The following is a 27,452-nucleotide window of genomic DNA, read 5'->3' as shown; positions in this document are numbered from 1 at the left end:
TGCTGTGCAGTTACTGGGCCATGTTGCATTGAGTTGTGCTGCCCCGGGACTGAACTGGCCTGTGTATGGTAGGCTGCACTGTGCTCCGTTGCCCAGACAGGCTCCGTTGGCCTGTGTCAGGCTGTGACAAGTTGAGTTGGATTAAGTTGGATTTGCATAGTGATGGTGACAGAGCATCATTTGTTATATTGGCCCTGTCATGGCTGACCTGCACACGGGCCTCGGTGAGGTCGGTCCTCATAGCCAGCTGCTCCCGCGCATACACATCAGGGTAGTGTGTCTTCTGGAAGACTTTCTCCAGCTCCTCCAACTGGTAGCTGGTGAAGGTGGTCCGGTTCCGCCGCTTCTTGCCTTTGTTACTCTCAGAGTCGGTCTTTTCCAGGGGGCTCGGTATCTCAGCGCTGGCCCGGTCCTGGGACCCCTTGGCCCCTGCCTCTTTCACACTGAGGTAGCTGCTGTCCATGCCCACAGGCTCAGAGTCAGGGGGCAACTCTGGCTCACCCAGGTTGCTCTCTTTGGCTGAGGAAGAGAAAGGAAGGTTAGAAACTTGAATCCGGGAAGGGAGGGGGAGGACACGTCACCTCCCAGAGGCACGCTGAGTACCAGGCCAAGAGACTCAAGGTCCATACTCTGGCTTTCATCAACATGCTGGGTGACTTTGGGCAAGTCTGTCCCCTCCCTTATCCTCTGTAGCATCATCCTAAAATGGTCCCTTCTGGCACCAAGGTCATGCAGCTCTAGGTTGGGCAGTCCGACCTTGGTGGCTTTCTTGCCTCTCTGGTTGGGAGACTCCTTCCCTACAGGGAGTCAAAAGAATCAAAATTCCTTTGGACATGTACCCAATGGCTGTCTGACAGAATACTGAGGCTCCCTTGAGTAGAGGAGGACTCCTTCAGCCACAGTGGACTTGGGAAAAAGAAAGGGCGGTGTTGAGACACATCGTTTTGTCTTCATGGAGTTCAACAGAGAAGCCTTGGAGACTCTCTCAGACTTTAGTGTTGAAACCTGACCCACCCCACATCCCACGCCCCACGCCCCACACCCCACACCCCACACTCCACCTGTAACACTGTCTGCAGAGGGGCCTTTAGCAGGTGGGGTTCACTGAGGTGTGGGTTTATGCTGGGCTCCCTTTCATAGTAGCTCACAGCCCAGGCCCTGCCTGCTCTCCGCTGACACAATGAGGCTCCCGTGGTAGATTCCTGGAAACTCAGAGCTACAAGGAACCAAGCCAAGCCATGCTGATCAAGACTGTGGATGTGGAGACACCAGGGTAGGAGGGTAGGGTTAGAACCTTGACCTTCTGATGCTGTCCGGACTTGGGGTTGGCGGACTGATGCCTTAAGTTTACCAGCCTCCCTGAGAACATTACAGAAGGTGAAGAAGAGACTGCCCAACCTTGTCAGTTTCCTTCCAACTATGACACTGAAGAAAGGGAGGAGGGGGTGCCTAGAGAGGGCCTGGACCCAGCTCCACTTCCAGCACCTATGGGGGTGGCTGGCCAAACCAGTGGCATTACAAATGACGGCCATGTGAGCCTAGTTTATGCAGCTAGTGAGAGCGAGCGCAGCTTCGGTGACAGCTTTGTGTGAATTACAATTGGCAGCAAGACCAAGAGCTTCCAGCAAAGATATTTATCTTCCTGGCAGACAAATAAGTTTTGTGCTTTGTTTTTTTTTTCTTTTTCTTGTCTTTTCTTTTCTTTCTTCCCCCACCCCAAAAGAGATCCCACCCAGCTCACCCAAAATAAGCATTCCTCTTGTGCAACTTCCTGGCACCCAGGCCAGGGGAGGCAGCCGCCACCCCTCCTGGCCTAGCCCTGTCCCCACCCCCCAGGCTCATCCTTGCCCCATGAACCCCGGTAGTGTCTCTGGGCATCCAGCCTGGAGCTGGGATCACCCCATGGGAATGAGGGCCAGTTGAGGTCAGCAACATAGAAACCAGCCTGGAAGGACTAACCCTCGCTTCTCATTTAAACCGAGGGAAAAAAGCTAGAGAGGAAAAAGAATATGCCCTAATTCACCACAGAAGAGTCTCCTGCTCCCGGGACTACCCTACCACGGTATAGGACCTGTTTCCAGGAGAAGAAATCCAGGGCCTCACAGCACTTATAAGTCCTGCCCCTGAAGACAAGGAACTAAGACCAAGTCCAAGGCGCCTTCAGTACGGAGCTAGTTCTTGGCTCAGGAGGAGAGGATGGCAAAGTTCACAGTCTTCTGATGAGAAAGAAGGAAGGGTGTACCCACACCTAACCACCCACTGGAACAAGTAACGGTGTACCCACACCTAACCACCCACTGGAACAAGTAACGGTGTACCCACACCTAACCACCCACTGGAATAAGTGAATGGGAGATGGGGACACAGCACAGCGTGTACTGAGATCAGAGCCGCAGAAGGAGTGTGTGTGTCTCTGTGTGTGTATGTGTGTGTGTGTGCTCGAGCGCGAGAGCACGTGTGCCCAGGAACCATCTACCAAGCTCTTGGACACAAGGTGTTTCGTCGGTCTGGGGTTTGCTGTCCCACTAGGCTGGCTGGGCAGAGCGCTCCGGGGAGCCACCTGGCTTCACCTCCTCAGTGCTGGGATTACAAGCACACCCCACCACGCCCAGCTGCTTCAGGTGTATTCTTGGGTTCTACCCTCACACTTGTGTGGCAGGCGCTTTACCAACTCAGCCATCTCCCCAACCCTCAATTTATTACTTATGTATGAATGTGTAGCACATGAATACCTGGGGATTGTGGATGGTTGTGAGCTGTCATGCTGGTGCCGAGAATCGAACCCAGGTCTTCTGCAAGACCATCAAGTAGTGTTAACCACTGAACCAACCCTCCAGCCTATCTGGGGTTTTTTGTTGTTGTTTTTTAAATCATTTAAAATAATTTTTAACTTTAAATATATTTTGATCATATTCCACCCCTTCCCGAAGTCCTTCCAGACCCTCCCCCCACCCTTACCCACCCAACTTTATATTTCTTTATCAGAAAACAAATAAAAACCTAATACGACCAAGAAGACAAAATAATTCACCTCCCTCAAAAAAAAAAAAAACCCACCAAACTGTAACCAAATAAACACACACACACACACACACACACACACACTGGAGTCTGTTATATGTTCGTCAGCTACATCCTAACAGGAGGCCTGCCCTGCAGGGTTGGTGTACTCAGTGTCACTCCATTGGAGAAAACTGATTTTTCCATCTCCCAGAAGGTATAAGTGTCAGTTCAGTTGTTAACCTTTGCCCTAGCCAGAACGCTAATTTTAATTATTAATTTTCTTGCTTTAAATGCTAAAGCTGGGATCCTGTTCTAGACAATAAGGGAAAGTTCTCCCATGGTCTGTAGCCATATTCACCATCTCAGAATGGCAAGCCTAAGTTTGGAGACTCTGGCTGTCTGTCTGTAAGGCCCCTCCACCTGGGGACCCCGGAGCCAGGCCGTTCCGCTTCAGCGAGCCCATGTGTGTCCTCTGGGGATCTGGTTTATTGTTCCTGGTCCAGCTCTCCAGGGTCCTTCCCCAACCCAGCCACAGGGACCATGGGACCCAGCTCCTTGTTGGAAATATGCCATGTATCTAGCTTACAGGCCATGGCTCCCGCTACGATTCCCTGTGTGATCCTCAGTAGTCAGGGTCTGTTTGGATTAGGCAGGGTCCAGAGATGAGGAAGATTGTGTGGCCCTGGGTAAAGCCATTGTCCTCCTGGGCTCCCTGCAACCCTCGCCTCTTACCACCTGCTCAGAAATTCCTGCCTTCCAGGTGCCAGCAGCTGCTCTCCAGGAAGCTGGAGTCAAGTCCCTGTCTTCCACTCCTGTCCCCCACAGCCTCCGTGTCTGGCTCCCCAGCTGCCCAAGGGGAGCTTCTTGTCACTAGTTCTGTCTCAACTCATAGCACAGGGAGGCACAGGCCCAAATATGCAGGGAGAGGCCGTAGAAGAAAAGTCGAGTCATGGCCAAGAGGCACTGCAGTGTTCCCCCTTCGTGCAGCCGCTCTGCCCAGCTGTGTGCCGTGGCCCCAGCCCCGCTGCGGACTGGCTGAGGGCTGTTGTTGAGCCAGCGAGGGGACCAGGTGTGGCTCAGGTTCCGACACAAGGGGACCAGAGCATATGCATGCCACTTTCCAAGACGGACGGCTCATACAACTAGAGGTGACTGAGGGGAAGTGGGTGGTAAAAAAAACCCCACATACAGCAAGCAGGACCAGCAGGGAGGGGGCCAGCATGTAAACCACTGGTTCTCATCTTCTTAATGCTGTGAACCTTTAATACAGATCTTCATGTTGTGGTGACACTCCCCCTCCCAAACCATAAAATTATTTTTCTTGCTACTTCATAACTGTAATTTTGCTACTGTTGTGAATCATAATGCAAATATCTGATATGGAGGACATCTGATATGCGACCCCTGTAAAAGAATTGGTTGACCCTCAAAGGGGTCGTGACCCATAGGTTAAGAACTGCTGACCTAAACCGTCATCTGTCACCTGCCAGAGAGTAGTGGTCTCTGTGTCACACCACGGCATTGCACAGAGAAGTGGCCTCCAGGAGTGCCAGTTTGCCCAGCTGTGGAGTCCTTCTGCACCACCCTGTAATCCCAGGATTGGAGGAGGCTGAGCAGCGACAGAGGTCCGTATGAGTCCAGGCCACCGCCAGCAACCCTGCCTTTCCTCAGCCTCCAGGGACACCTGCATGGATTTCAATCTGGCTGACTGTCTTCCTTCCCAAATCATGCAAGGAGACTTTTGTGGGTGTGTCCCAAGTCAAGACAGTGAGCAGAGCCCACCTTATCCTGACCTAAAGCTCCCCCTGCCCATCTACCCTTCCCCTGATGGCTTAGCATTATGTAGAACAAGCTGGCCTCAGACCCACAGAGCTCTACCTTCATTTGGATGCACCATCCTGCCCAGCAGTCAGATCTAGGCTACCCAGAAAAGAGAGACAGGAGCACCCGTAAGTGAATGTCCAAAGTATCGTATGTTCCAGAAGGCCTTCCCTCAGTGTGCCAAAGGCTCTAGAACTATCTGAAGCCGCTGTTATTCCTGTGGGCCTTTTTGACAGGTAGGGTGCAAAAAGTCTGGGTAGGCTACAGACAACTTCTGGGAACCAGCTGTCACAGACTGATCCTAGTCAGTGTGGCCACTGGGGCTCAGCTTGTGAAACGAAAAAGTGGGAAATCTACCTTCCTTCCCTTACCTGTCACACCCTCCCATCTATGGCCATCCAAAGCTCTCGAGAAATTTCCAAGGCCTGCCTGCCTTCCTTCCTTCCTTCCTTCCTTCCTTCCTTCCTTCCTTCCTTCCTTCCTTTCTTCCTTCCTCCTTTCCTCCCTCCCTCCCTCCCTCCCTCCCTCCATTTCTCCTTCTCTCCCTCCCCCCTCTCTCTTTTATTCTGTTTTTAGAGGGCATCCGTCTTTTTTTAGAGGGCATCTCATTTCTAGAGGGCATCAATGCCAGAGGATGTGAGCTCCAGGGTGCAGGCACTAGCCTGCAGCTGGGGATGGGTGTGGGGAAACACGTTTCCAGTCGCCTAGGGCAAGGATCGTGAGTATGCAGACACATGTAGAGTTGTGTGTCAGTGTGGCTGGGTGAATGTGGACCTGGGTAGAGTGTGTGTACGTGTGTGGCTGGGCATAGGCAGTGCATATGACGAGTATGGCTACAGGGCCCGAGTAATTTTATCCACCGTGGTTTTGATTACATCTATTTTCCCTCCAAACATCTGCTTTGTGGGGGACACGCGGCTCGCTCTGTTCCCCGGGTGAGCCGGCCCCACACACCCTGTGGCGAAGTGCACAGCACCGATGTAATCTCCTTAAACAAAACAGGCCAGCACGGGGCCCTTTCATGCTATTTAAAGGGCACTGACTAAACCCACCGCTGTCCAAACAGTCCTGGGGGGGGGCTGGGGTGGAGGCTAAAGGTTAGCCATTGATCACATAAATCCTCAACCCACCTCATCTGCCCCTGGGCTCTGTCCAGAGGTCCTCAGCTTAGCGGGTGGCTTGGTAAATAATGCCGCAGGGGAAGAAGTGCCCAGGAGGCATGCCAGCAAGAGCACACAGAACACGTGTGTGTGTGTGTGTGTGTGTGTGTGTGTGTGTGTGTGTGTGTGTGTGTGCACTCAAGAGGTGCCGAGCCCAGACGGGAAAGAGTGTGGCTCGGCTAGTGGGGGACTCAAGGCGCCTGATTCTGAGCACCAGCCAGTCAGAGAGTCCTAATGAAGAATGAGGGGTCACAGACCAGAGGAGGAGGAGGGGACAGATAAACTAAGTGGATGGAGGGCCCCAGGACATGGGCGCATGGGAAATATTCCAATCTGAAGTGGGTGTAGAGTTTAGTTCATCATAACACTTTTTTAAAGTGATAGTTTATTTGAAGAGGCAGCTCAACAAAGACCCATGGGTAGCCAATAAACCTGGGATCAGGCAGGCCCCCACTACCGCCACTGAGCACAGATGAGATCCCAGGGCGCCCCACACAGAGACACAGAGACAGGAACCCGTGGTGCGCAGGTCACAGTGGTTGCCAACGGTGTCAGCACCAGTTCCTTATGTGATTAGACTAACCCTAGTCCTGGCCTCAGCACGCCCTAGCTCAGCAAATGCCCTAAGAAGTGAAGACCCATCTGTAAGGGGCCAAGACCCAAACCAGAGAGAAATCACTACTGCTGTGGTTGGCTCTGAATGTCCCCGAAGGCTTGCTTGTGTCATGCGGTTTGGTCCTCAGCAATTGACAATGCTGAAAGGTGAGGGACGCTTTAGGAGCTGGGGCTTACGGAGGGGTGTGGGTGGTTAAGGATGTAGGACACCAAGGTCTCTCTTCTCCTCCTTCCTGCATGCCACTTCCTCTGCATCATGCTCCCGCCACAATGACATACATCATCACAGACCCAAAGCCACGAAACCAACTGTGATCCGAATCCACACTATGGAATAACATCTCAGCACCTGGAGTGGCTGAGGAGTAGATCTCAGTTTGACAAGAGATAAATAAGCATGCTGGAAAGGTGTTGGGCCAGAACCTCCAAAGCGGTGAGAACCTTTTTTCCTATTAAGTTGATTGTCACAGGTATTTTGTCACAGTCCCAGAAAGCTGAGCAACACAACAAAGGTCCTTTAGTAGGCAGACGATGAGCAGGCTGAGGAGCACGTGGTGGAATAACACTCAGTAAAGAAACAAACCACCATCGTGACAATATGGGGGAGGCCCGGAAGGAACCAGCCCGAGAGCGCACGCAATGTGTGTCCCATCCAGTTATCGTGTGAACTTGGGAAAGGTAGAAATGGAGGCACAGAGGGCAGATGGTTGGCTGCCAGGGGCCAGGTGGGCGGGGGTGGGGGTGGGGGGCGGTGTAAGGTGTGTCAACAAAGAGATCTCATTGATATGAGAGACTGTACTCGAACTATGATTTCACCTTTGTGTTGGGGTCAATGGGTACATAAATCTGTATGGGGATGCATTAAAGACTCTACAAAGCAACAGGGAACTTCATTTCACGTGATGTTATTTTATGGTATGAAAAATGTAATTAAAGAGAAAATGCAAAATGGCATTGAACATCATTCAACGTTCAAAGACCTTCACCCCACAGTCCCAATTCTAGGGTCTTATTCTAGAGAAGTAATTGGCAATGGACCTAAGGAGCGAAAGAGAGACGACGTTCATCAGGCCCTGGTCAACTGCGTAGAAAGCTAATGAACAGCCAGCGCAAGGGGATTCTTCCCACACGCAGATTCTGTGCAGCATCTTTGGTGGGATTTAACATGAATTGTTGTGCATTTATCTGTTTGATTATTTTCCCTTTATTCCTATTGTCCCCTCCCCATTAAAAAGCAGGGATCTTTCTTCACCCCTTGTGTCCAGTGCACTGAGAACATATTAGTCGCTCAGTAAACACCTGGTGAATGAATGACTGAACCCTGTTATAGAACAGGGCTTTGGCAAGTGGAAAGGCACGCATTTCTATAAAGTTTCTGGTTGAAAGTGAGCATGGAGAGGTTGTCCTTACAAAACGCTGAGAGCTTTCCAGAAGTAGAAATTTGAGGATGTGGGCTAACTTTCCCCCTTTTGTTGGCCTGTTTTGTCCTGGCTGGCTTCAAATATTTGCTCTCTGGGATCAGGATAAGCTCTTATCTGAATCAGAGACTGGAAATCCCAGGGAAGCCTGTGCTAACAGGGAGCTGACACTGTGCTGTGGGGTTATGGGAAGTGAGAGGCCTGGATGGGCGGGAGAAGGGAGAGGGCAGCTTTAGAGCATAGCTCTGTCATGGTGGGGTGGTACCATCATGGTGGGGTGATACCTCCCAACTGGACCCTAACAGACTCCAAGCCAAGGCCTCTGTGACTGCCGGCTGGCTGCCAATGCCCAAGCCCAGTCCAGATTTCCTCATGAGATTCTTGATCTGTAGGCTTATAACCCTGAGTACAGGCAGGTGTCTAAGACACAGGCACCCATCACAACCAATGGTAGAGGTTCCCTTCAGCTCCCAGAGGCCTCATTCAGGACGGGACACTCCTTGAAACAGTACATACCAACAGTGACGACGTTTAATATACGAGGGCCCTGAGTTCAGTCACATAAAGGGCAAGGCACAATGGCACAGACCTCTGATCTCAGCTCTGGGAAGGTGGAGGCAGGAGCATCTCTGGGGTTTGCTGGACAGTCAGTCTATCCAGTGACTGATCTCCAGGTTCAGTGAGAGACACCATCTCAAGAGACAAGATGGAGAACAATTAAAGGACACACTCACCTGATTAACAACCTCTGCTTTCCATGTGGCTGTACACCACCATTCTCTCTCTCTCTCTCTCTCTCTCTCTCTCTCTCTCTCTCTCTCTCTCTCTTTATATATATATATATATAGATAGATATAGATATAGATATAGATATAGATATAGAGATAGAGATATAGAGAGAGATATAGAGAGAGATATAGAGAGAGATATAGAGAGAGATATATAGAGAGATATAGAGAGATAGATAGATAGAGATAGATAGATAGAGAGATAGATATATTGATATAGATAGATAGATATGATATTGATATATAGATATCCTCCCCTACCCGTGTGTGTATATGTGTGTGTGTGTGCACGTGCGTGTGCGTGCGTGCGTGTGTGTGTGTGTGTGTGTGTGTGTGTGTGAGACTTCTGTGGATTTCTATCCTTACCACACTAACCTTGGTTCTCTATGGCTGGGTTCCCACATCAGCACACACACTTCCTGTGTGTACTGGTTGCCTCATGGAGGTAGAAGAGATCTTTTGAGAAGGAGCTCAAAGAAACCAGCCAAAAAGCAGGTACGTAGCCATTTCCACCTGAACAAACCTCTGGGCTAACAATTGATGTTTCCTCAGATCTACAACTCTGAGTGAACCCATGCCACTAGGAGTGCAAAAGGCACATGGAGGGGCCAGTCCTGTGGGCCGCCAACACCTGGGAGGGGTCTCCGGGAGCTGCTCACCCTCAGTGCTGGTTCTGTGTCAAGATTGTAGGTCCAACTCCCAGAAGGCAAGAGCAAGGCTGCAGTTTCACACACTTACCACTAGGAGGCGCTGTAGTTCCAATAAAGTATTTCTGGGCCTGAAGCAAAGTGGAGGGGGGTGGGGCACCCCTTAAAATGATTTGAAGAAGTTTCTGGTACGATCTACCAGCTCAGCAGGTATTCAGCCCTACTGTGTACCTGCTACGGTGCCATGCCCAGAAGGGGCCCAGGGATGGGCAAGGCAGGTCCCAGGTCCTTCTGGAAGAGTTCTTGCCTCCCTTATATCTCACAACTCATTGAACCAGTCTCAAAATATCCCAGTGGGCAAAATGAGGTACCAGACAGATGCTTAATACCAACAGCGTCTGAATGAAAGGCCTGAGGTCTGGGCTTTAAAATTTTGTTTTTCCTGGAGGTCGTCTCCCTCTCTGCAGAACCCTAAGTATCCCTTAGGTTCCAGCTCTATTGGCACATAGTAGATATGCAGGAAGCAACAGACTCACTTGTAAATGACTGTCTTATGACAGAACTCCCCAGTACACTACCTTGTCTTGCTGGTGGATTGCCTTACGGCTCGGAGCTGTGACCCCTGGCCTGTGAGCTCCCTCTGGGGTTCTCAGTAGAGGCAGGAGCCATGGCCCCCCACTCCACACTGATATTCTGTGGGCTCTTCCCTGGTTTAGAGGAGTGGGCTCTCAGAGTCGAGGAAGGAAGAGGAAGCCCACAGAGCGTCATGGAGAACAGGGACGATGCTTTGTAGTCTGCACGGTCCAGGGACCTGCTATGGTGACTCCTTCTTTACAGACACCAAGTAAAAACACCCCCATTCTGCAGCTTCAGAAACGGAGACAGAGAGGGCAGTGGCTTATTTAAAACGCGGCCTGACCTGGGATATTCCCACTGCATCCTGCTGGGCAGGTGACTTAGTGGGACAGATGCCTGGTGGGACAGGACTACACACTCAGACCAGGCCCCGGAAGAAGGGGAACAGATCGGGACGTGCAGGAGGCCAGCCCCTCTCTGCGGCCTCATGACGGACATCGCACCACCTCCATGCTGGCCCTGTGCATGAGACCAGTGTCACCAGCTGTCAGGGACCTCAAGAATAGACTCGTGTCTTCTTTCATAACTGCGAGTGCCAAAGTACTTAGAAGTAAAGAGGCAGAAAGGCGGCTTAGTCAGTTCATGGAAAAATAATAGCACACCCTGTGTACCTGCAGGTCAGTCAGCTTTTGCCTATTGATTTACATAAGATCCAGAAGACTGAGGATGACTTAGCTGGCGTGACAAAGCTTCCAAGTGTGGGAATCAGCAGAGGGACATCTGGGCTTTTCCTACTACACTTGGTAGCTTTTCCCCAAGTCTGAACCCTTAACAAAATGGAGAAATTATATACAAGAGCCAGTAGGAAGGTGGCCTTATCCCGGATCCCACTACAGAACACATTCTATACTGCTTAGCACAGGGCCTGGGCAGGAGTGTAGTGGTGCCGCTCCCCGCCCCCCCGACCCCACCGCCCACATAGCACCCTCAGCCCACAATGCCCAGTCCCCATGTGCTCGGCAGATGCCAGCTCCAGAGCACAGCTCATGCAGCTCTTTATGAATCCATCTCACCCAGCCCTTCAGCCCCTCCACCCCACTTAGCACCTGTAGTCCTTCAGCAGGGACATTTAGGCCTGTAGCAAAGTCTGTGCACAAAGGGCATGCTTCTGTTGCAGCTGAGAGTTTAAAGAAGACTCTGAATCTATATGAGTTTCCATTATCTGTGCTAGCAAGATACGGTAGTGGGTACAGGTGCTTATGGCCAAGTCTAATGACCAGAGTTCAATTCTCTTGTCCTGTACAGTGAAAGAAGAGAAAAACAATTCCTAAACATGGTCCTGACTGCCACACTAATACCATGGCATGAATCCACACAGGGAAACACACACACACACACACACACACACACACACACACACACACATACACACACACACTAAATAAATCGGAACTTGGAGACAGGAGGACACCTGGCCATCCTGTCTAGCCAAATCCCCGAGTTCACAACCTTTTGAGAGACCTTAAGTTGGACCTCTGGCTTCCACACACATGTGCGCACACACATAGACACACGGGGCCATAGCCTGATCAAAGATGGCAGAGACAGATAACAAGGGCCATCTAGTTGTCACAGGAGATTCCAGCTAAGTGAACACTGTGTTGTGCTTGGACACCAGGGTCCACAAAAGAAGGACTGGTTGCTTCCAGTCAAAAAGGTCAAGGAGATACTTGAACTTAGCACTAAAAAGAGGGCCTAGCCCAGGCCTTAAAATCCCAATTCCATGTGTCAGCTTGAGTGGCAGAATACAGTGAAAGGTGGGACTTGAACCCATGTCTCCCTGCTTCTCACCCCGGGTCTGTCTGCTCACTGCTTCTTTCGATTCCTCTAAACCGTGTGGCTTTTAGTATGTCCCCAAATACAAGTAGCCTGATGACCTGTGCTTATTCAAAAGAAAGCCTGCAGCCCTGATGCCCTGCCCCCCCCAATACTGTAGCAAGACAGAGCAGCTTAAATCCTGCTCAGGATGAAGGGATGAGAAGGGTCTGGGCTAGGACAGGTCCAGGTTTATCCCTAATTGTATCATTCTCTGTTCCCTCCCCCACCCATCTAATCCCAGCATTTCTGGGGTACTTTATCAAGCTGGCAAAACTCCAGGCAGTGGGAAGGAAAAGTACCAAATGTTCATCTCAAGACTGAAGGCTGCTGGGAGATGCAGGCTGGTCGAATGAGAAGGGCTGCGAGTCACCTGACCTAGGTGACAGGATTGCCAGGGTGACCTTGGCCTATGCAGGGGTGCTGAAGCTGCTAAAGAGGCCAGCCTGAAGCTCTGCTCGCTCGCCTAGCCTCATCATACTAGGGATATTGAGTGTCCTCACCTGAAAGGTGGCAGAGGAGGGAAAGATACTCCCAGACTATGCCACCACTCAGCCTCTGAGGGCAACTTTGGGAAGCAACAGTTGTGTGCCTTTGTCTCCTTGCTTGTGAAGCCGGGCTGAGCAATCTACATCCCAGAAGGTTGAGAAGTGGAAATAAGACAGAAAACATGTATCATATCCCTTGGCCACCAGACATCCCCAAGGGCACATAATGGAGTCTAACTATGGTATCCACACAGCTGCACGAGAGAAGGGAAGATCCCTCAGGGGCAGGAGTACCTCCACTTCCCAGTCCTTTCTAGGTGCCTTCTCTTCTGTCCAAGTGTCCCCAGCTTAGGTTGTCGGGACATGGACCACAAAGCCCTGGGCAATGTGGCTCCCAGAGTCTCCTCTGAACTCATTTCATATCTGTGTCGGGGTCCTGTACTAGGTGAAACATTTTGTAAGTGCTATATATTTCTGGAGCATTTGAAGCTGCCATAAAAGTCAGGCATCGAAAGTCCATTCCTTTTGTTTTCCATACTTTGCCGTGTATATTCCTGGCAGCTTCCACCTCAGATGGAGCCCTTGTTGTGGGCAAGGAAGACACCTGACCAGCCCCCATGGCCGATCCCTGCCCTGTATCTGACTTTATCTGCCTGTGGACTTGAGAGACTCTGGTGTCGCTGTGTTTCCAGTCTGTGGAGGAGTCGTGTAACTCTAGAAGGAGACTGCTTCTTTCTCCAGTGGCCATCTTCCTTTCTGAAGTGTAATTGTTGTGAGGCATAGAATCACTGAGAGCATTCTCTCTTAGATGAAAAGAAAGAGGTCATGGCTGGATCCATTGCAAAGCCACTATTTAATTGTCTAAGGGCTAGAAGTGGCCATTTGATATTTGCTTTCAAAGAAATCTCACAAGGGAGGTGGCTAAGTGGATCAATCCCCTGCTTCTCAAGTGTAAGGACCGAGGCTCTGATCCCCAGAATCCACGAAAAAGCTGGGAAGGTATGGCTGCCACCTATGAATGCAGATCTCCCAGGCAAGCTGAGCTGTACTAGCCACAACTGGGGAGTCCCAGGTTCTACAAGAGAGTGGGGAGCAATTGAGATGACAGCTGACATCAATTTTGGGCAACACACATGCATAAGCACCTGTACACAGGAATTCACACACATGTCAACACATATAACACATGTATGTATGCAAAAATCTGTCCTCGGCATACATGCTGTGGCATACATACTATCACATACACATCATACACAAACACACGTGTGCATGTACACAGACACACACACATACACAAGTAAAATAAGGTTTTAGAACTTGTGCATGCTACCTGCCTGCAGACCAGGCCCAGCAGATTGTGGTTGATCATTTGGGCTGATACTTAGGCAAGGTTCTCCTGGGCCCAGTGCCTGGAACTCAAGGTCTGGTGGACTCCCTGATGACGGGACAGAGGACAGGCAGTGCAAACGCCTCTTTCTGGGAATAAATGTTATACAAGAGAGCTGACAGTATGGAGCCTGCAGCAGACAGGTCGTAGAGTTCCTTCCAGGGGATTGTGTCAGCATTCAGGGAGAAGGTTTGGGAGCCATGTTAATTACATGAAGTTACATCCTTGTTAGAATTAGTTGGAGAAAGCCAGGAGCCAGGGGCCATCTCTGGAGCCCAGACCTGCGGCTCTGACCTCCCTTATCAGCTCTGCTCCCTGGGGAACGAATGTGTCCCTGACTTGAATCTGTGTGGCTAGCCAATCACTAACCTGGAGGGAAGAAGAGAGACAGAGAGGCCTATGTGTTTCCCTGTGTATTCTACAATTCCAGACTCACATGAGAGAGCCCTGCCGGGGGCAGATAGATGGAGAGGACCAATACAAGAGGCTAGAAATGCCAGAGGGAAGCTCTCAGGTTCCCTGGGTGAGCAGATGTCAAGACTGCTCCCTGGAGAGGCGCTGCCTTCTCTGCTGTGGTGCTGGGATGACAGCAAGTCCATGTACAGAGGGAGCTGATGCCCATCTCATGCGGTACCCAAAGACAGGAAACAGATCAAAGACCTGTTCTAAGGGTCCCAACAGTAATAGAAGGAAATGGAAATCCAGGACATAAGCACCGTCAACGTAGATGTGACACCAAAAATAGGTGACAATGGGGGAAAATGGTAAACCAGACTTATAAAATGAAAAACTTGGTTTATCAAAGGACAGCATCCACTTGAGAGGCAAAGATAGCCCATGGGAGGGGAGGCTTTGGGATTCTTATAAACCATCTGTCAGATAAGAGTGGCTCAACGGTAAGGCACATGCCTGGGACACCGGGTTCAATCCCCACCAGCATAAATAATAATAAATCCTTCCACTTAACAACAAAAATATTCAAACAAACAGATTCAAAGATTGGAGAAGGATCTGGAATAGGTATTCTCCTGAAAAGTTACACAGATGGCCAAGAACACATTCAGACAAATTTCAGTGAAAGTAGAGACACATGTAGAGACAGAAAACAGCGTGAGGGCTGCCTGGCGGGAGGCGATGGAAGCTCTGTTTAACAGGTACAGATTCTCTTTAAAATGGTGGGAAAGTTCTGGGCATAGAGGAGATGGCTATACAACATTTTTGGTATATTTAATGTCACTGAATTGTACACTTGGTGAAAATAATTAACTTTTGTGCTATCTATAATTTGGTGGTGGATATGTGCATGCGGGCACACATGTGAAAATATCTTTTTTTCTGTAGCCGAGGCTGTCCTGGAACTCACCTGTACAGGATCTGTAAAGTGGGGACAGGTTTCCTACCACATAGTACTTCAATGGGACTCAGGAAGGTCCTTGACATAGCCCAGGCTAGCCTCATCCCCATTGCAAGTCTTAGCCCCATCATGTGCTGGGTTTGCAGGCCCAAGCCACCTCCCTCAGACTTGTGTCATGCCTGCACATTTTACTCCCATTAATAAAACAAACAAACACCTTCCCCCCATGGTTAAAGTTTCTGAAATTGTTTTTAAAGCTCACACCAAGCAACACTATAACACTCATCAAGGAGCTGGCTTTACAGACCCCCCAGTAACCTCCAGGGGGGTCCCCTAAGCCCCAAGCCTTAGCAGAAGTGAAGGTCTTCACAGCTGGCTCCTGCCAATCTTTGGGCTCTGACTCCTGCAGCTGGCATGTTGCATTCAGACGTTTACTAACCCAAACCCTTGATTCAGGCAGCTTCCGGGTGACAAAGGCCCATTTCCGGCCCCTTCTGCTGACTGACAGTCAGCCTCTGAGAGCTGGCTCAGATGTCCTTAGGAATCCCCAGACCACTGCCACCTCTCTCAGGATTCCCCATGTGGCTCATCCAAATGAGGCTGGGGACTACAAGGTGGGAATCGGCTCATTCACAGACAGACCCTGGGAGATATCTGACCACTCTCAGGGCGTGGTCCACAGGCTCTGCTGATGGAAGAAACCTTCCCAGGGCTCTGCCCACAGCCTCATGTGAGTCTTTTCCCTCTTTAGTTGCGGAGAAGGGAGCTCTGCTCTACCTCTGTCTGCATTCTTCCCCAAGTACTTAGCAGTCTGGAATAGTGGAAGTCACCCTTGAGTGCTGGCATTGCCAGGCTAGGGGTATGAGTGTGTGTGTGCGTGTGTCTATGTGTCTGTGCATCTAGGACATGTCCATGAAAATGCTGTGGGCCACACAGGGAGCAGAGGCAATGGTGCTTGGAGAAAGCCTAGGAGGTACCCAAGGAGAAACCAGGAGCAGAGTGTGTGGGAACCGAGGGCATTGCCCCTTGCTGGGTGAGTCTCAGAATCCCAAGGAGGAAAGATGAATAGATAGCTTCAGCTGGCTCTGAGTGGCCCTAGGCAGGCAGTAGGAAGGAACAAAGGTCTTGGGATGCAGCTGGAGGCAGGCGGGAACTAGAGTTAACTGCGGGCAAGGTCTGAGGAGATTCAGGAGGAGGAGAGTACCCACCTGATTAGAGCCAGCCCTGGCAGGCACAGCAGCTGGACACCAGGCCCGTGGCCTTGGAGATGAGCTTAAAGGGGAACAGTTGGGGATAGATGGATCTCCTCCAAACTGCTGCAACTCTGCAAAACAAATGGTTGTCTACCCACGACCTCCCTTGCTCCTGAGCCACAGGCTCCTTGCAGAGTGAAATCCTTTCCCAGAAGGGTGAAAGAGATCCACCCACCGGGCTGCCACCCCATCTCCACAGAGGAAGGAAAGAGGAGGGAATGGGGCGGGGACGGGGAGGGAATGAAAATGTTCACACCCCATATCCATATCAGTCATCCATCAGCAAACACTACTGAGCACCTACTGTGTATCCCAAGCCTTGTTTTAGGGTCAGGGAGAAATGACCAGGAGCAGCACAGACAGAGCCTCACACAGACCTGTAGCTCCCGGAAGAAAGACATTTCCCTATTGCTCAGTTCTGACTGTTCTCAGCTCTTCCATCTTTAAAACACAATCCCCGCTCTGTTAGCCACCCGTGTCCTGCTGTTCACACCAGGCACGGGTGAAGAAGTCCTGCCTGAAGTCCGAGTCAGGCCTGGAACACTACTCTCCCTACCCAAGTGCCCAAATCCAGTCTCGACCAGGCATCCCAGACTCGGTAGAAAGACCTCTTTGGGAGCCATGTTTGAGATACGCCCCATTCTTTGATAGGAATTGCTAGGCTTGGAATGATTTAAAGAATATCAGGCTCATCCTAGAAAAGGATGCTTTGTAGGTTCGTTGTCTCGGGGCTGTCAAGAACTTATTTGTCCCTTCCTATCTGCCCCAGCCTGCACATGCTTCTCACTGTCTGCCAGATCTCTGACAGGCCTTCTGCTCTCCCGGCATCATGAAGGGGTTCCAATGAAACAGAAGACAGGAAGCACTCAGTACTTCCTGTAGAAGGGAAAGTGAGGGCAACAGCCAGTCAAGGCCTGCTAAAAGCTCCCCTGCCGCAGCTGGCCCGGCCTTCTCCTTCTGTGAGTACCATGCAGTTAGCAGAGAGGCAGGCTCTTGAAGTCTCTAAAGGTTGCTTGGCCCCAAGACCTGGACCAAGGTTTTCATTTCAAAACCATCAGATTCCATGAAGGGATTTCAGACACGGGGACCTGTGTCACATGCTTGTCCTGTCTGTCATGGGGCTGAGTCCCTTCTTAAAAAGAAGGACCAATGACTCATTGAGCCCTGCTCAGTGCTCGGATGTGAACTGGAGGCGTCTGAATGGTGAGAACAGAGACAGAACCAGGGAAACTTCTAGATATCAGGGAGACTCACATATCCTGGGAGGACCTCCAAGTTCCCCTTTCTATCCTAAAATCTGATCGGAGTCTGCAGGGGTGCAGTGCTTCTCTGCCATGCTTGAGACCGGAGTTTGATCTCCAACATAACAATGATAATAATAAACAAATGGCACCTTATTGATACTTTGAAATTATTGCCACCTGTAATACTCAAGCTCCCTCAAGGATGTGAGTGCCAGGGAAGGCAGGTGACTCTGGACCTACCTACCACAGGCTCACACTCCATGTTCACAAGCCCTCCTGCTCCCTTCCCTCTCAGTCAGCAAGTCCCAAAAAGCCACATCGAACAAACAAAGCCACTTAGTCCCAGTAGAGAGTAAGTGCTAAAGGTCACAGTGGTTAATTCCACTGCAATGTCAGCACCCACACCCACAATTCTTGATCTGCAAAGAAGGGGAAGAAGAAAGTCTTCGAACTCCTTGGCTCCTTTCCCTTACTGGAGACAGGAGCCCAGGTGGGCTGGGGCCGTGGCTTCAGACTAGCTGTATACCCAGGGGCATCTCTCTCCTTGCAGCTTGTGAGCCAGCATGGCGGAGGCTTCGCCTGCCCAGCACTGGTGCCAGGGAAGGGGAACTGGGGATTGCTTGTCTGCCTCTGGACCTGAAAGCGGAGGCAGGGTCCAGCACTCCTCAGGCCTCCCAGGGCCTGGCTCAGGGACAGGCAGCTCGCTGAGCCTCAGTGAGTGACTCAGGCATCCTCAGCCCTAGTCTGTGATTCAGGACATTAGTACAGGAGAAGACTGCTATTTCTTCCACAAAAGTAGGACCCCATAGGGATATCAGGACCCACTTACATCTGTGTTGAAGGACAATGGTTCCTGAGGTCACCAAGGTCCCCAGGACTGGGAGACAGTCACATGAGAGAGGTGGAAATGGGTCATTGGCCTCGGGGCAATCATGCAATGTGCCTTCCATACCTCCATGTATGAAGAACAGGCGATCCAACCAGATTGTTCCCAGATCCCACTACCTCTCCACCCAGCAGTAAGAGGTATTCTTGCCCTCCCTATAACCTGGCTTGCAAGCCCCTTATCTTCTGGTTGCCCGCTCATCTACTAAAAAGAGTCTGAAAAACACATTGGGATGTTGTTGGCAGGATAGCTTGTCTTAAAGTGAGCCACGGAGGGCAAGATGGACATCCAAGTATCCAGAGGGGGGTACATCTCACAACACTGCAGGTGGGCTGGATGGGCCCAATCTGGGACTCCAGGGCTTGCTGGAGACCTGCCACCTGGAGACTCTGCTAGTCTGTTAGTCAGCCTCAGGAAAGCTGCAATAGACAGCCAGAAGGAGGGCAGCTTGGAGCCAGAGACACACTGCACTGCGGCTTAGCCTTAGTGAAGGGGAAGTTAGGTTGTACACAGGCTAGGAGGGGGCGCTCAGAGCCACACACAGGCACTCTTCCTTGCACACACATACAAGTACACAAGTTCCCACGCATGGGTGACAGAATGTTTGGGGGTCATGTACCGTTTTCATACTGGAGTGAACAAAAATGAATATTAATACACACAATTATAGCCTGACTCACTCAGCAGTAGGAGGACCCAGTAACTACGGGTAGGAGTCATACTGGCTCCCATTCTCACATACAGAGAGAGAGAGAGAGAGAGAGAGAGAGAGAGAGATGGGGGGAGGAGGAGGAAGAGGAAGAGGAGGGGAGAACTACAGTTCCTGGCAGACGTTCACAGATGCACCCAACCTTCTGAATGAAACACCAGCTCTTCATTCATTCTTACAGTGAATCTCCAGAAGAGCTTAGGCTTTGGCCACAGAAGACCCACATTCCCTCGGTTCACCAAGCCCTTATTGCCTTTGCTAGGCAATTGCTAAGTACAGAGATGGGGAATATAAATGGAACATTAGATTAGGGAGGGCTGCCTGGGAGCCGCCAGAATTCTTGCATCCTTGGCTTGAGCCTGGTGCCCTGTGAACACCACAGAACAGCAGCTTAGCTTTATATTTAACCCCCAGTGAGGAGCCCAGACCTTTCATCCAGCCCCACCTTCTAGGGCTGTCGGGCGGAACTGTCCTGGGGCTGCTGATCATTCTGGACAGGTCTCTGCTTCCAGGAAAGACTTTTCTGCCCTCTCTCTCTATCTGGACTCCTCCGAGGCAAAAATGCGTGGGGGTGGGAAAGCGTGGGGGTGGGAAAGCAGAAGAGGCCCCCCCCTAGCACAGACCCTCTTAGACAATCTTTGCATAGTCTACAGATCTCTCTGTTTCTGTGTTAAATTAGAAGCCAGGAGCAGAGAGGACTTCCTCTAAGGCCATGCAGGAGAACAGTTTGTACACGCACTCAAGCCTTCCGTGGACTCCAGGTCCTTGTGGATCTCGGTCTAGGCAGCACGGGATCCTGGCCCCGCCTTCTAGAAAGTGCATGGGCTCCTCATTCAGGAGGAGACTCTTCCCCCACAGAGAGAATCCGCCTTATGAATCCGTGAGTGCGGCAGGCAGGCACGCAGTGGCTTCCCTTACTATTCCAAACACACCGCGGCTCCAGGAACTGTGAGTTCCCTAGCACACGCAAGGTCTCAAGGACAGGCAGTGGCACTAAACACCCTCAAGGCTCCCACTTCTCCAGAAATACTCTGGGTGCGACCGACCCGCCAGCTTGCCTCTCAAGGAGAAACTGAAGCTATTCCACCAGCCGCAGGGGAGCAGCTGCCCCTCGTTCCTCTGATCGACCTTTTGCAAATATCTGAGCCGGGTTTAACTATTTCCCCTTCCCTCTCTCTTCCTTGGTGCTGAAGGTTGAGAGTGGGTGTGAGGAAGAAAAGGGTCTTCCCTAAAGTTACAGAATTGCTGGGAACAGAATGGAGGCGTCCAATGCGACTGGGAGCACACTCTCCTGAAGGGCCACCGCTTCAGAAAGCTTCTGAACCCGACTTAGCTTTTGTAGCCTTTCTGGGAAGACTGGCTTCCTATTTCCCTAGAGCTCAAGGGTTGTCTGCCCCAGGCTACTCCACACCTCTAAAAGATTAACTAACTGAAGCACCTTTAATGGAGATGCGGGTGTCAGTCATTCACACAATTATAACAGAGAATTGTTGTCTCTCTACTGGTCTCAGGAAAAAAAACTGGTTAAAGGCTGCTGGATCCCCTTGCTGAACCTCAGTTATCTGGTGGTGCTGAGCTGGTGGCTCTTAGCACCTAAACAAGGGGTCACCGTTGATTTCCACTCTGACTTCGTTAGAGAGAATCACCATCTAGTTATAGCCAGGGCCCGAGCAAGAACTGGCGTGGTTTCCCAATCTGATGACCATCCCAGACTCTTCTTCGGTGAGACTTCACAATCTCAAGCTATGCTGAGCGTGGAGCATAGCCCGCGGTTGTCAGCGAACAGTGAACGGGCAATGGCACCTAGAAGCCAACACTAGACCGAATGTATGACCCAACCCCAAGACCGCGCTTACACTTTCTCTCAGGCTTCCTGAGCAAGAAGAATTCAAGATTAGGACTCAGGAGAACCAGGAGCCCTAGATCTCCTTTCCAGAATTTTTTTTTCTTTCCTAAGTACTTACTTTCCTACTCACCCAATCTTTGTATTAGTTCTCACCACTGTTAGTACAAACCACCATGTGCCTCATCAAGGCCGGCCGGAGGCTCGGGAAATTAGCTTTCTCGAATTCTTCCTGCCTGCTGCCTCGGGCACTGAGGTGCGGGGGCATCACACCAGAACCAACCCGGTTCAAACAGGCACAGAAGCCAACCTCTCTTCCCTCCCACCTGCAACGGAGGTTTTCCGTTTCAGCCTGACACTGAAGCAAAGCAGCACTTCAAGAAGAAACTGGCCCTCAGACGGAATTAAGGCACTCCAGAAAAGTCTGTCTAATTCCCACTAGAAACCAAAGCCCTATAGGACGTTAGCAAGATTCAATGTAGAGAGCAAGATTCAATGCAGAGTGTCAGAATTTGTTTTCCACCCGCGTCTGGAACCTCAAGGGCAACTGAAGGCTTTGATGGCTCCAGGACAGCAGGGAAGGTTCTAGCATAGCTGTTTATAGCTTTGTTTCAGGGTCAGCACTACACAAAAGCCAGGGGAGTTACAAGGTTACCCTTGACATACTGCTATGAAAAACATAATGGGGTCCCCCGGTGCTTCGAATTTTTTTTCCTGAAAATGTCTTAATTCTCTCTCTCTCTCTCTCTCTCTCTCTCTCTCTCTCTCTCTCTCTCTCTCTCTCACACACACACACACACACACACACACACACACAGAGGGTTTTTTCCGCTCAAAAGTTTTCATGAGCGTATTCAACACCTATAGGGCCATAGGGCCATACTTGAGCCACTCCCTATCCGTTTTCCAGACTTTTCCACTAAGACTTTGAATCTCACTAAGTGTAAATTAAAGAAAAATTTATGCCGAATCCATTGATTTCAAAATAATATTAGACTTTTAATACAAGTCTTCTGTTTCTCTAGTTAAGAACGCGTCTTTAGTCCTGGATCATTGGAGCAGGCTGGGGGCTATGGAAATTAACAAAGTAAAAAAAAATCAAAAGCTATTCTTTCCCAGCATTCCCTCTAAAACTGGCGGGGATCTCTGCCTTCATGAAGAGACTTAATCCTCTCTCAAAGGCCCGAGGATTGATTTAGGCTGCTCTCCCTGTCCTCCTACACCTCCGTTCTCCATCTTTAGGGGTAGGAGGATTTACAAAAGATTCCTATTTCTTGGCTAAATCAAGCAAGAGACATTATTCGCGAGTTGTGTTTGTGCTGGTGTGTGTGTGTGTGTGTGTGTGTAGAGAAATACCTCTAGAGTTTAACATTTCGTCTAATTCGAAAAATCAGAACATGCCCTTCGGCGGCGCCACGCCGGCTAGCGCTCTGAGACCTGGGCGCCCAGGGCGCTGCCTTCCGGACGGGCTGTTGGAGGTCCCAAATTGCGTTCAACGAAAACCTGCATGCACCGAATCGAAAGCGAAAGGGGAGGTGGCAGGGCCTTGCCCAGCTGAGTCGCAACCTCAGAGGTACCCGCAAGGCTGCAGGAGGAGGGTTGCGGAGCGAACGCCCAGTCCTGGTTTTTTCTAGCACCGCAATCAGTCTTTACCCGTTGAGCACTTTCCGGCGGCGCTCACCCCGCCGCCTTGAGAGCGCACCAGAACTTTTGAAAGCTGAAGGACCGCAGGGAGCCTGGCGGGTTCTAGATTGCAGTGGGCCAGGCCTTCTCCATGGGGCCCTTTCTTAAAAAAAAAAACGCGTATGGCTCTGTGTTCGCTTTGCCCTGAGTAAATAAAGGTGGGGCACCTGAGGTTCGAGATCCTGTAAGGACGCCTGAAGCCGCGAGGAACTCTCCCTTACCTCCAACTCAGGAATCTCCGAAACTCGGGCCTGGCCTGCACTCTCTCCGCTGAGCCTTAGTGCACCCTGCCCCCAACCCCCCAAGGCCTGTGCCTTCCTCCCAAGGGATCTCAGAGTAATTCTGAGGGTGAAGTTTCCGAGGCTCCCCTCCCCTTGGAACTTCTCTAAGGTCCGGACTCAGCTAGTGGAAATTGCAAAAATTGATGGGCGAGTGCTGAAGATCCCCAGCCGCCGGCGGAAGTCAGGCCTCTTCCTATGTCCATCTCTACCTCGGAGCTTTACCAAGCTCCTGGGGGGACATCTCAGGATTTTTCCCGGAGCCCCGACACCCATATAATGCGTTAGAGAATTGTTGTCAATTCTCAAATGCCGGGCTTGGTTTCCCAGCTTACTTATAGGTTAGCGCTCCAACTCCACAGACCTCCCTGTTATTTCCTAAAGGGCCAGACTCTTGCTTCTGCTTCTCTTGGACTCAATGTGCCTCATCCTGTGTGGATGGGATAGCTCCTTTAGTATTGAGAGAGGACAGGGACAGTGATTTGGCCTTTGTTGGCCGTTTCCTGTAGCACTGCCTCTATTCTAGGCAGCATCGCAGCCTCATTTTGGTAGGTTCCGGGATGACTTTCCTCCCAACCTGCCCTCTATGATCTGTCCCAGCAAGGGCAGGAGTTGGCCGAGTCTTCAGAATTGGAGGTTTCCAGCAGCAAGGGAACGAAGGGGAGGGAAGATGGGGGAGGAGGGCTGCATGGGGGAGGGAACTGGCATTTACGACCTCTCTTTACTGCCCTGGTATCAATGAGGAAATAGGAATTTAGTAGAGTTACTCATACTGGGGTCACTCTGTGGGTTAGGGGCAGTTCCAGGTCAAGTAGCCTGCTCCTTTTCTTGGCCATATGGGGCGAATGCAGGTGATACAACGCCTATCCTATCCTGAAGGTCCCCATAAGACAGTCAAGGGCCCAGTCTTCTTTCTTACCTCAGGGAGGAGGCCCTAAGACGTCTTTCTCACCAAGATCTCGAGAGCAGTTTGATTATTTTTGACTAATATCTGGGCCTCCTCTGAAATCATGCTAATGGATTTCTTTAAACTATGAAAATACAGTGTGTGTGTGTGTGTGTGTGTGTGTGTGTGTGTGTGTGTGTAGGGGTGGGGGAGAAATCAGCTAACCACCTGTCCCTCCATGGTTACTTCTGCGGGTCTCAGAGCCTGCCTGCTGCCCTCACCTGAGTCACGAGTGACAGGGCTGGGCAGGGAAGGAGTGCCCGTGTAGAGCTGACCCCATTCCAGCCAGAGGTGGAGAGAAAGGTGGTGGTAGTCCGGAAAGGCCAGCAGAACTTTCTAGATCTGCTTTTAGCCCTGCCCTGTCAGTTTGAAGGTTTGTAGCTTTTTTTGAAGCCACATGAATGTATGCATTTGCTAGGTGACCATGAGGGTCAATAAAGTTGTGTGTGTGTGTGTGTGTGTGTGTGTGTGTGTAATTCAAGTTTAGGTTAAAAGGTGATTATGTCTACAGTGCCCCAGAAGCTCACTGCAGCCCTATCTGAGATTAAGCTCAATATGGAAGCGCCTGTTTGCACGCACACTAAACGCTTGGGCTGTGTTCCTGGGTTATTCTGGACACCAAGGTCTCTACCATGTCTCACCCGTGTCCCCCAGGCTTAGTGCCTCTGTATCCTACCAAGGAGTGGGACAGCCAGAGTCCTGGCTTGTCAAGAACCAGCCCACCTCACTAGGGCCCAGCCCAAAGACAAAGGCCTTGGGAAGAAGGTCTTTCTCCCTTCTTTGAGTTATGGGTTCTCTAACACGAGTGCTGTGAGAAAAGAGAAAGTTGAGGCGCTTGAATGGTTTTGGTTTCCTAACTCATTTGATCAGTTGTCGAGTCTACAATGGTAACACTAATGGGAGCACCAAGGACTCCGGCCTGAACCCCGCAACTACTTCAAGGGGGCTTGGAGGTCATTTAGGTCATCTCGATCAGGGTTCCTTGTGGGCCCAAACCAGGAGCCAGCTTTTTCCTTCTTCCCACAGTTCTGTGCTGGCTGCATCTCAGAATTACTACTTTCCCACCCGTTGAGTACTAGACTGTGCGATACAGGCTACTTCTAGACATCGCAGACGGGCTGGCCACGGTCCTCTATGCGGTCCGCACTCCTGGCCAGGACTCAGGTTTTCTGGGGCGCCTGGTTCTCTGGACACAGACCGGCAGGAGCTTCGCGACACGACGCGGTATCGCGGCTTCTAATGCAGACCCGGCAGTCTATGCTCAAGACTCCCTGTCGCGCTCGGCACCTGCAGCTTCTTACCTGCGGTGCGCGGAGCCTGCCGGGGCGGGAGAGCGAAGCCTCGGCAGCCGCGGAGCCGCGCGCTGAATGCAGCGGGAGAAGCTTCTAGCATCCGCCCTCCCAGAACCCGAACGAAGTATCGGCTTCAAATCGGGTCCCGCGGGGCAGCGCAAAGCAAGAGCTTTTAACGAATAGAGGAAAAAACCCGGGAAGCCAGAGTGTTCTGCTCCGGGGCCCCGGGCCGGGGCTGGGGTCGCAGCAGGACGCAGGGACGCCCTCGAAGCATCTGTCCTCCGGACAGACCCAGGAGTTTCTCCAGCCTCCCTCCAGCCCAACGAGTTTGGGGATTCGCGAAGCCGCTCACTCTGGGGTCCCCGGGCCCGGGGTCCCGCACGTGCACTCACCGTAGCAGGGGACCTGCAAGGCCGCGTTGTGGCCGCCGCTGCCCTCCTGGAGCTTGAGGCTGCCGTCCGGGGGCGTTTTGCAGGCGCCCCTCTGCAAGTAGAGATGCGCAGGCGGCGCGGGCGGCGCGGGCGGCGGCTGCGGGGTGGGCGGCTGCGGCTGGAACTTGTTAAAGGATCCCCGCGCCCCGGCGCTGCTCTCCAGCGGTGCCGCCAGGTCCTGCTGCCCCGCGCCGCCGTAGCGGGCCCGGCTCTTGGCGTCCCCGAATCCCTGTCCTTTGGCCGCGGCCGACAGAAAAGTTGTACCGAACTTGTCGCCTCCTGGGAATCCCCTAAAAGGCGACGAACCTTCCCGGCTCTGCGACACCGGGCTGTAGTAGGCGTCCATGGCAGCGGCCGGCGACTCGCAGTAAGAGACGCAAGTCTCAGCGTTCATGCCTGGCCTGCGCGGGCGACGGGCGGGCGGGGGCGCCGGCGAGGGCGCGAGGACGCCACCGCGCGCCTTGGCTGGGAGTTGGGGAGGCAAGGAGGCGGTGGCAGTTCTCTGCGCCGGCCTGAGCTCGCTCTCTCTCTCTCTCTCTCTCTCTCTCTCTCTCTCTCTCTCTCTCTCTCTCTCTCTCCTTCCCTCCCTCTCTCCTCTCTCTTCCTCTCTCCCCCTCTCTCCTCTCTTCCTTTCTCTCCCTCCTCTTTCTCTTGCTCGCCTCTTCTCTTTCTCTCCCCCACCCCCTCGCTCCCCACAGCTGTCCCTGAGAAAGAACTAAGAGCTTCGTAAAAAGATTCGGATGCTTCGGAAAGTTCACCAGATCTCTCAAACCCTCTTAAGGTTTTGAAGCAGAAAAAAAAAGTGTTTTTTTTTCCCCCTGACTTGCTCCTTCCTGCTCCCCTCCTCCCTCCCCTCCTCTCCCAGCGCTCCTTCCTCCCTTCCCCGGCCCCTCCTTTCCTCTTGCTAGAGATGCCACTCACTGGCTAGAGGCGATTCGACCCGGAGAAGCCTCGGGGCCTTTTGGTTTTTAGGCTGGATTGGGGAGGTGCAGCCATCTCTTGGCTTCCGAAGCTGGGCTGCAATTTGATGCACGGTTTCAGCTGGGGTCTAGGGTATGAGAGAATGTAAATTTTATTGACAGGTTAAGGAACTGTAAGAGGTTTTGACTTTCGGAGTCAGATGAGCCGCTGGCCTAGTGAATCCTTTGAATGCTTCTTGGTGAACTTGGCAGAGCAGGGGGGATGAGGGGGGCTGGGGGGCTGCCTGCCAGGACCTTTGCTGGGGTTTTCAATCCCTCCTCCCCATTCCTGGTTCTTCCCAGTAATTCACACACAACAGATCTCAAACTGGTCCGGAATCACCACTTTGGCTTTAACCGTTTCTTTGCCCTGTAAGGAAGGACTCTGGGCTTGGATGCCGTGAGATATGCATTCGTTCAGTCACTGGAGGGGCCCTAGACTGGCCTGGCTTCAAGTTCTGGAGCCAAGCACCTTGGTTCCGGTTCCCATTCTCAGACTGAGAACTCTGGCCTCTTGTATGGCCGCCCCACCCTTAAAGTCAGGTTGAAAATGGAGCCTTAAGAGAAGTCCTTCCTGGCCCTCCTGGCAGAATACTTAGCTCTGTCACCTGGTGGGGGAAGTCAGGCTCTCTCTCCACCAAGCCCACCCATCCACTCACACACCCCCATTGTAAAATAAAAGGCTCAAATTTTGTTGATTTTTGAAACAGGGTCTTACTGGTTAGCTCAGGCTAGCTTGGACCTCAGGATCTTGTTTCTGTCCCCAGAGTGTTGGGGTGACAGGTACGTATCA

The 27,452-nt window shown here is 51.6% G+C and overlaps 1 protein-coding gene across 1 annotated transcript in view; it reads right to left on the bottom strand.

Annotated features, from left to right (window-relative positions):
* Nucleotides 1-26,094, bottom strand: part of Alx4 (ALX homeobox 4) — a 34,713-nt gene extending 8,619 nt beyond the window's left edge. The window contains exons 1-2 of the mRNA XM_052181377.1: nucleotides 25,662-26,094; nucleotides 209-519 (exon numbers count right to left, since the gene is read on the bottom strand). Of these exons, the coding sequence (XP_052037337.1) occupies nucleotides 209-519; nucleotides 25,662-26,094 (744 nt within the window). The remainder of the gene's footprint in view (nucleotides 1-208; nucleotides 520-25,661) is intronic.
* Nucleotides 26,095-27,452: the final 1,358 nt, after the last annotated feature.

The sequence above is a fragment of the Apodemus sylvaticus genome, chromosome 5 (genome assembly GCF_947179515.1).
Source record: "Apodemus sylvaticus chromosome 5, mApoSyl1.1, whole genome shotgun sequence".
Classification (NCBI taxonomy): domain Eukaryota; kingdom Metazoa; phylum Chordata; class Mammalia; order Rodentia; family Muridae; genus Apodemus; species Apodemus sylvaticus.
Note: the sequence above shows the minus strand (reverse complement) of the source record. Positions and strands in the feature narration are given on the sequence as shown.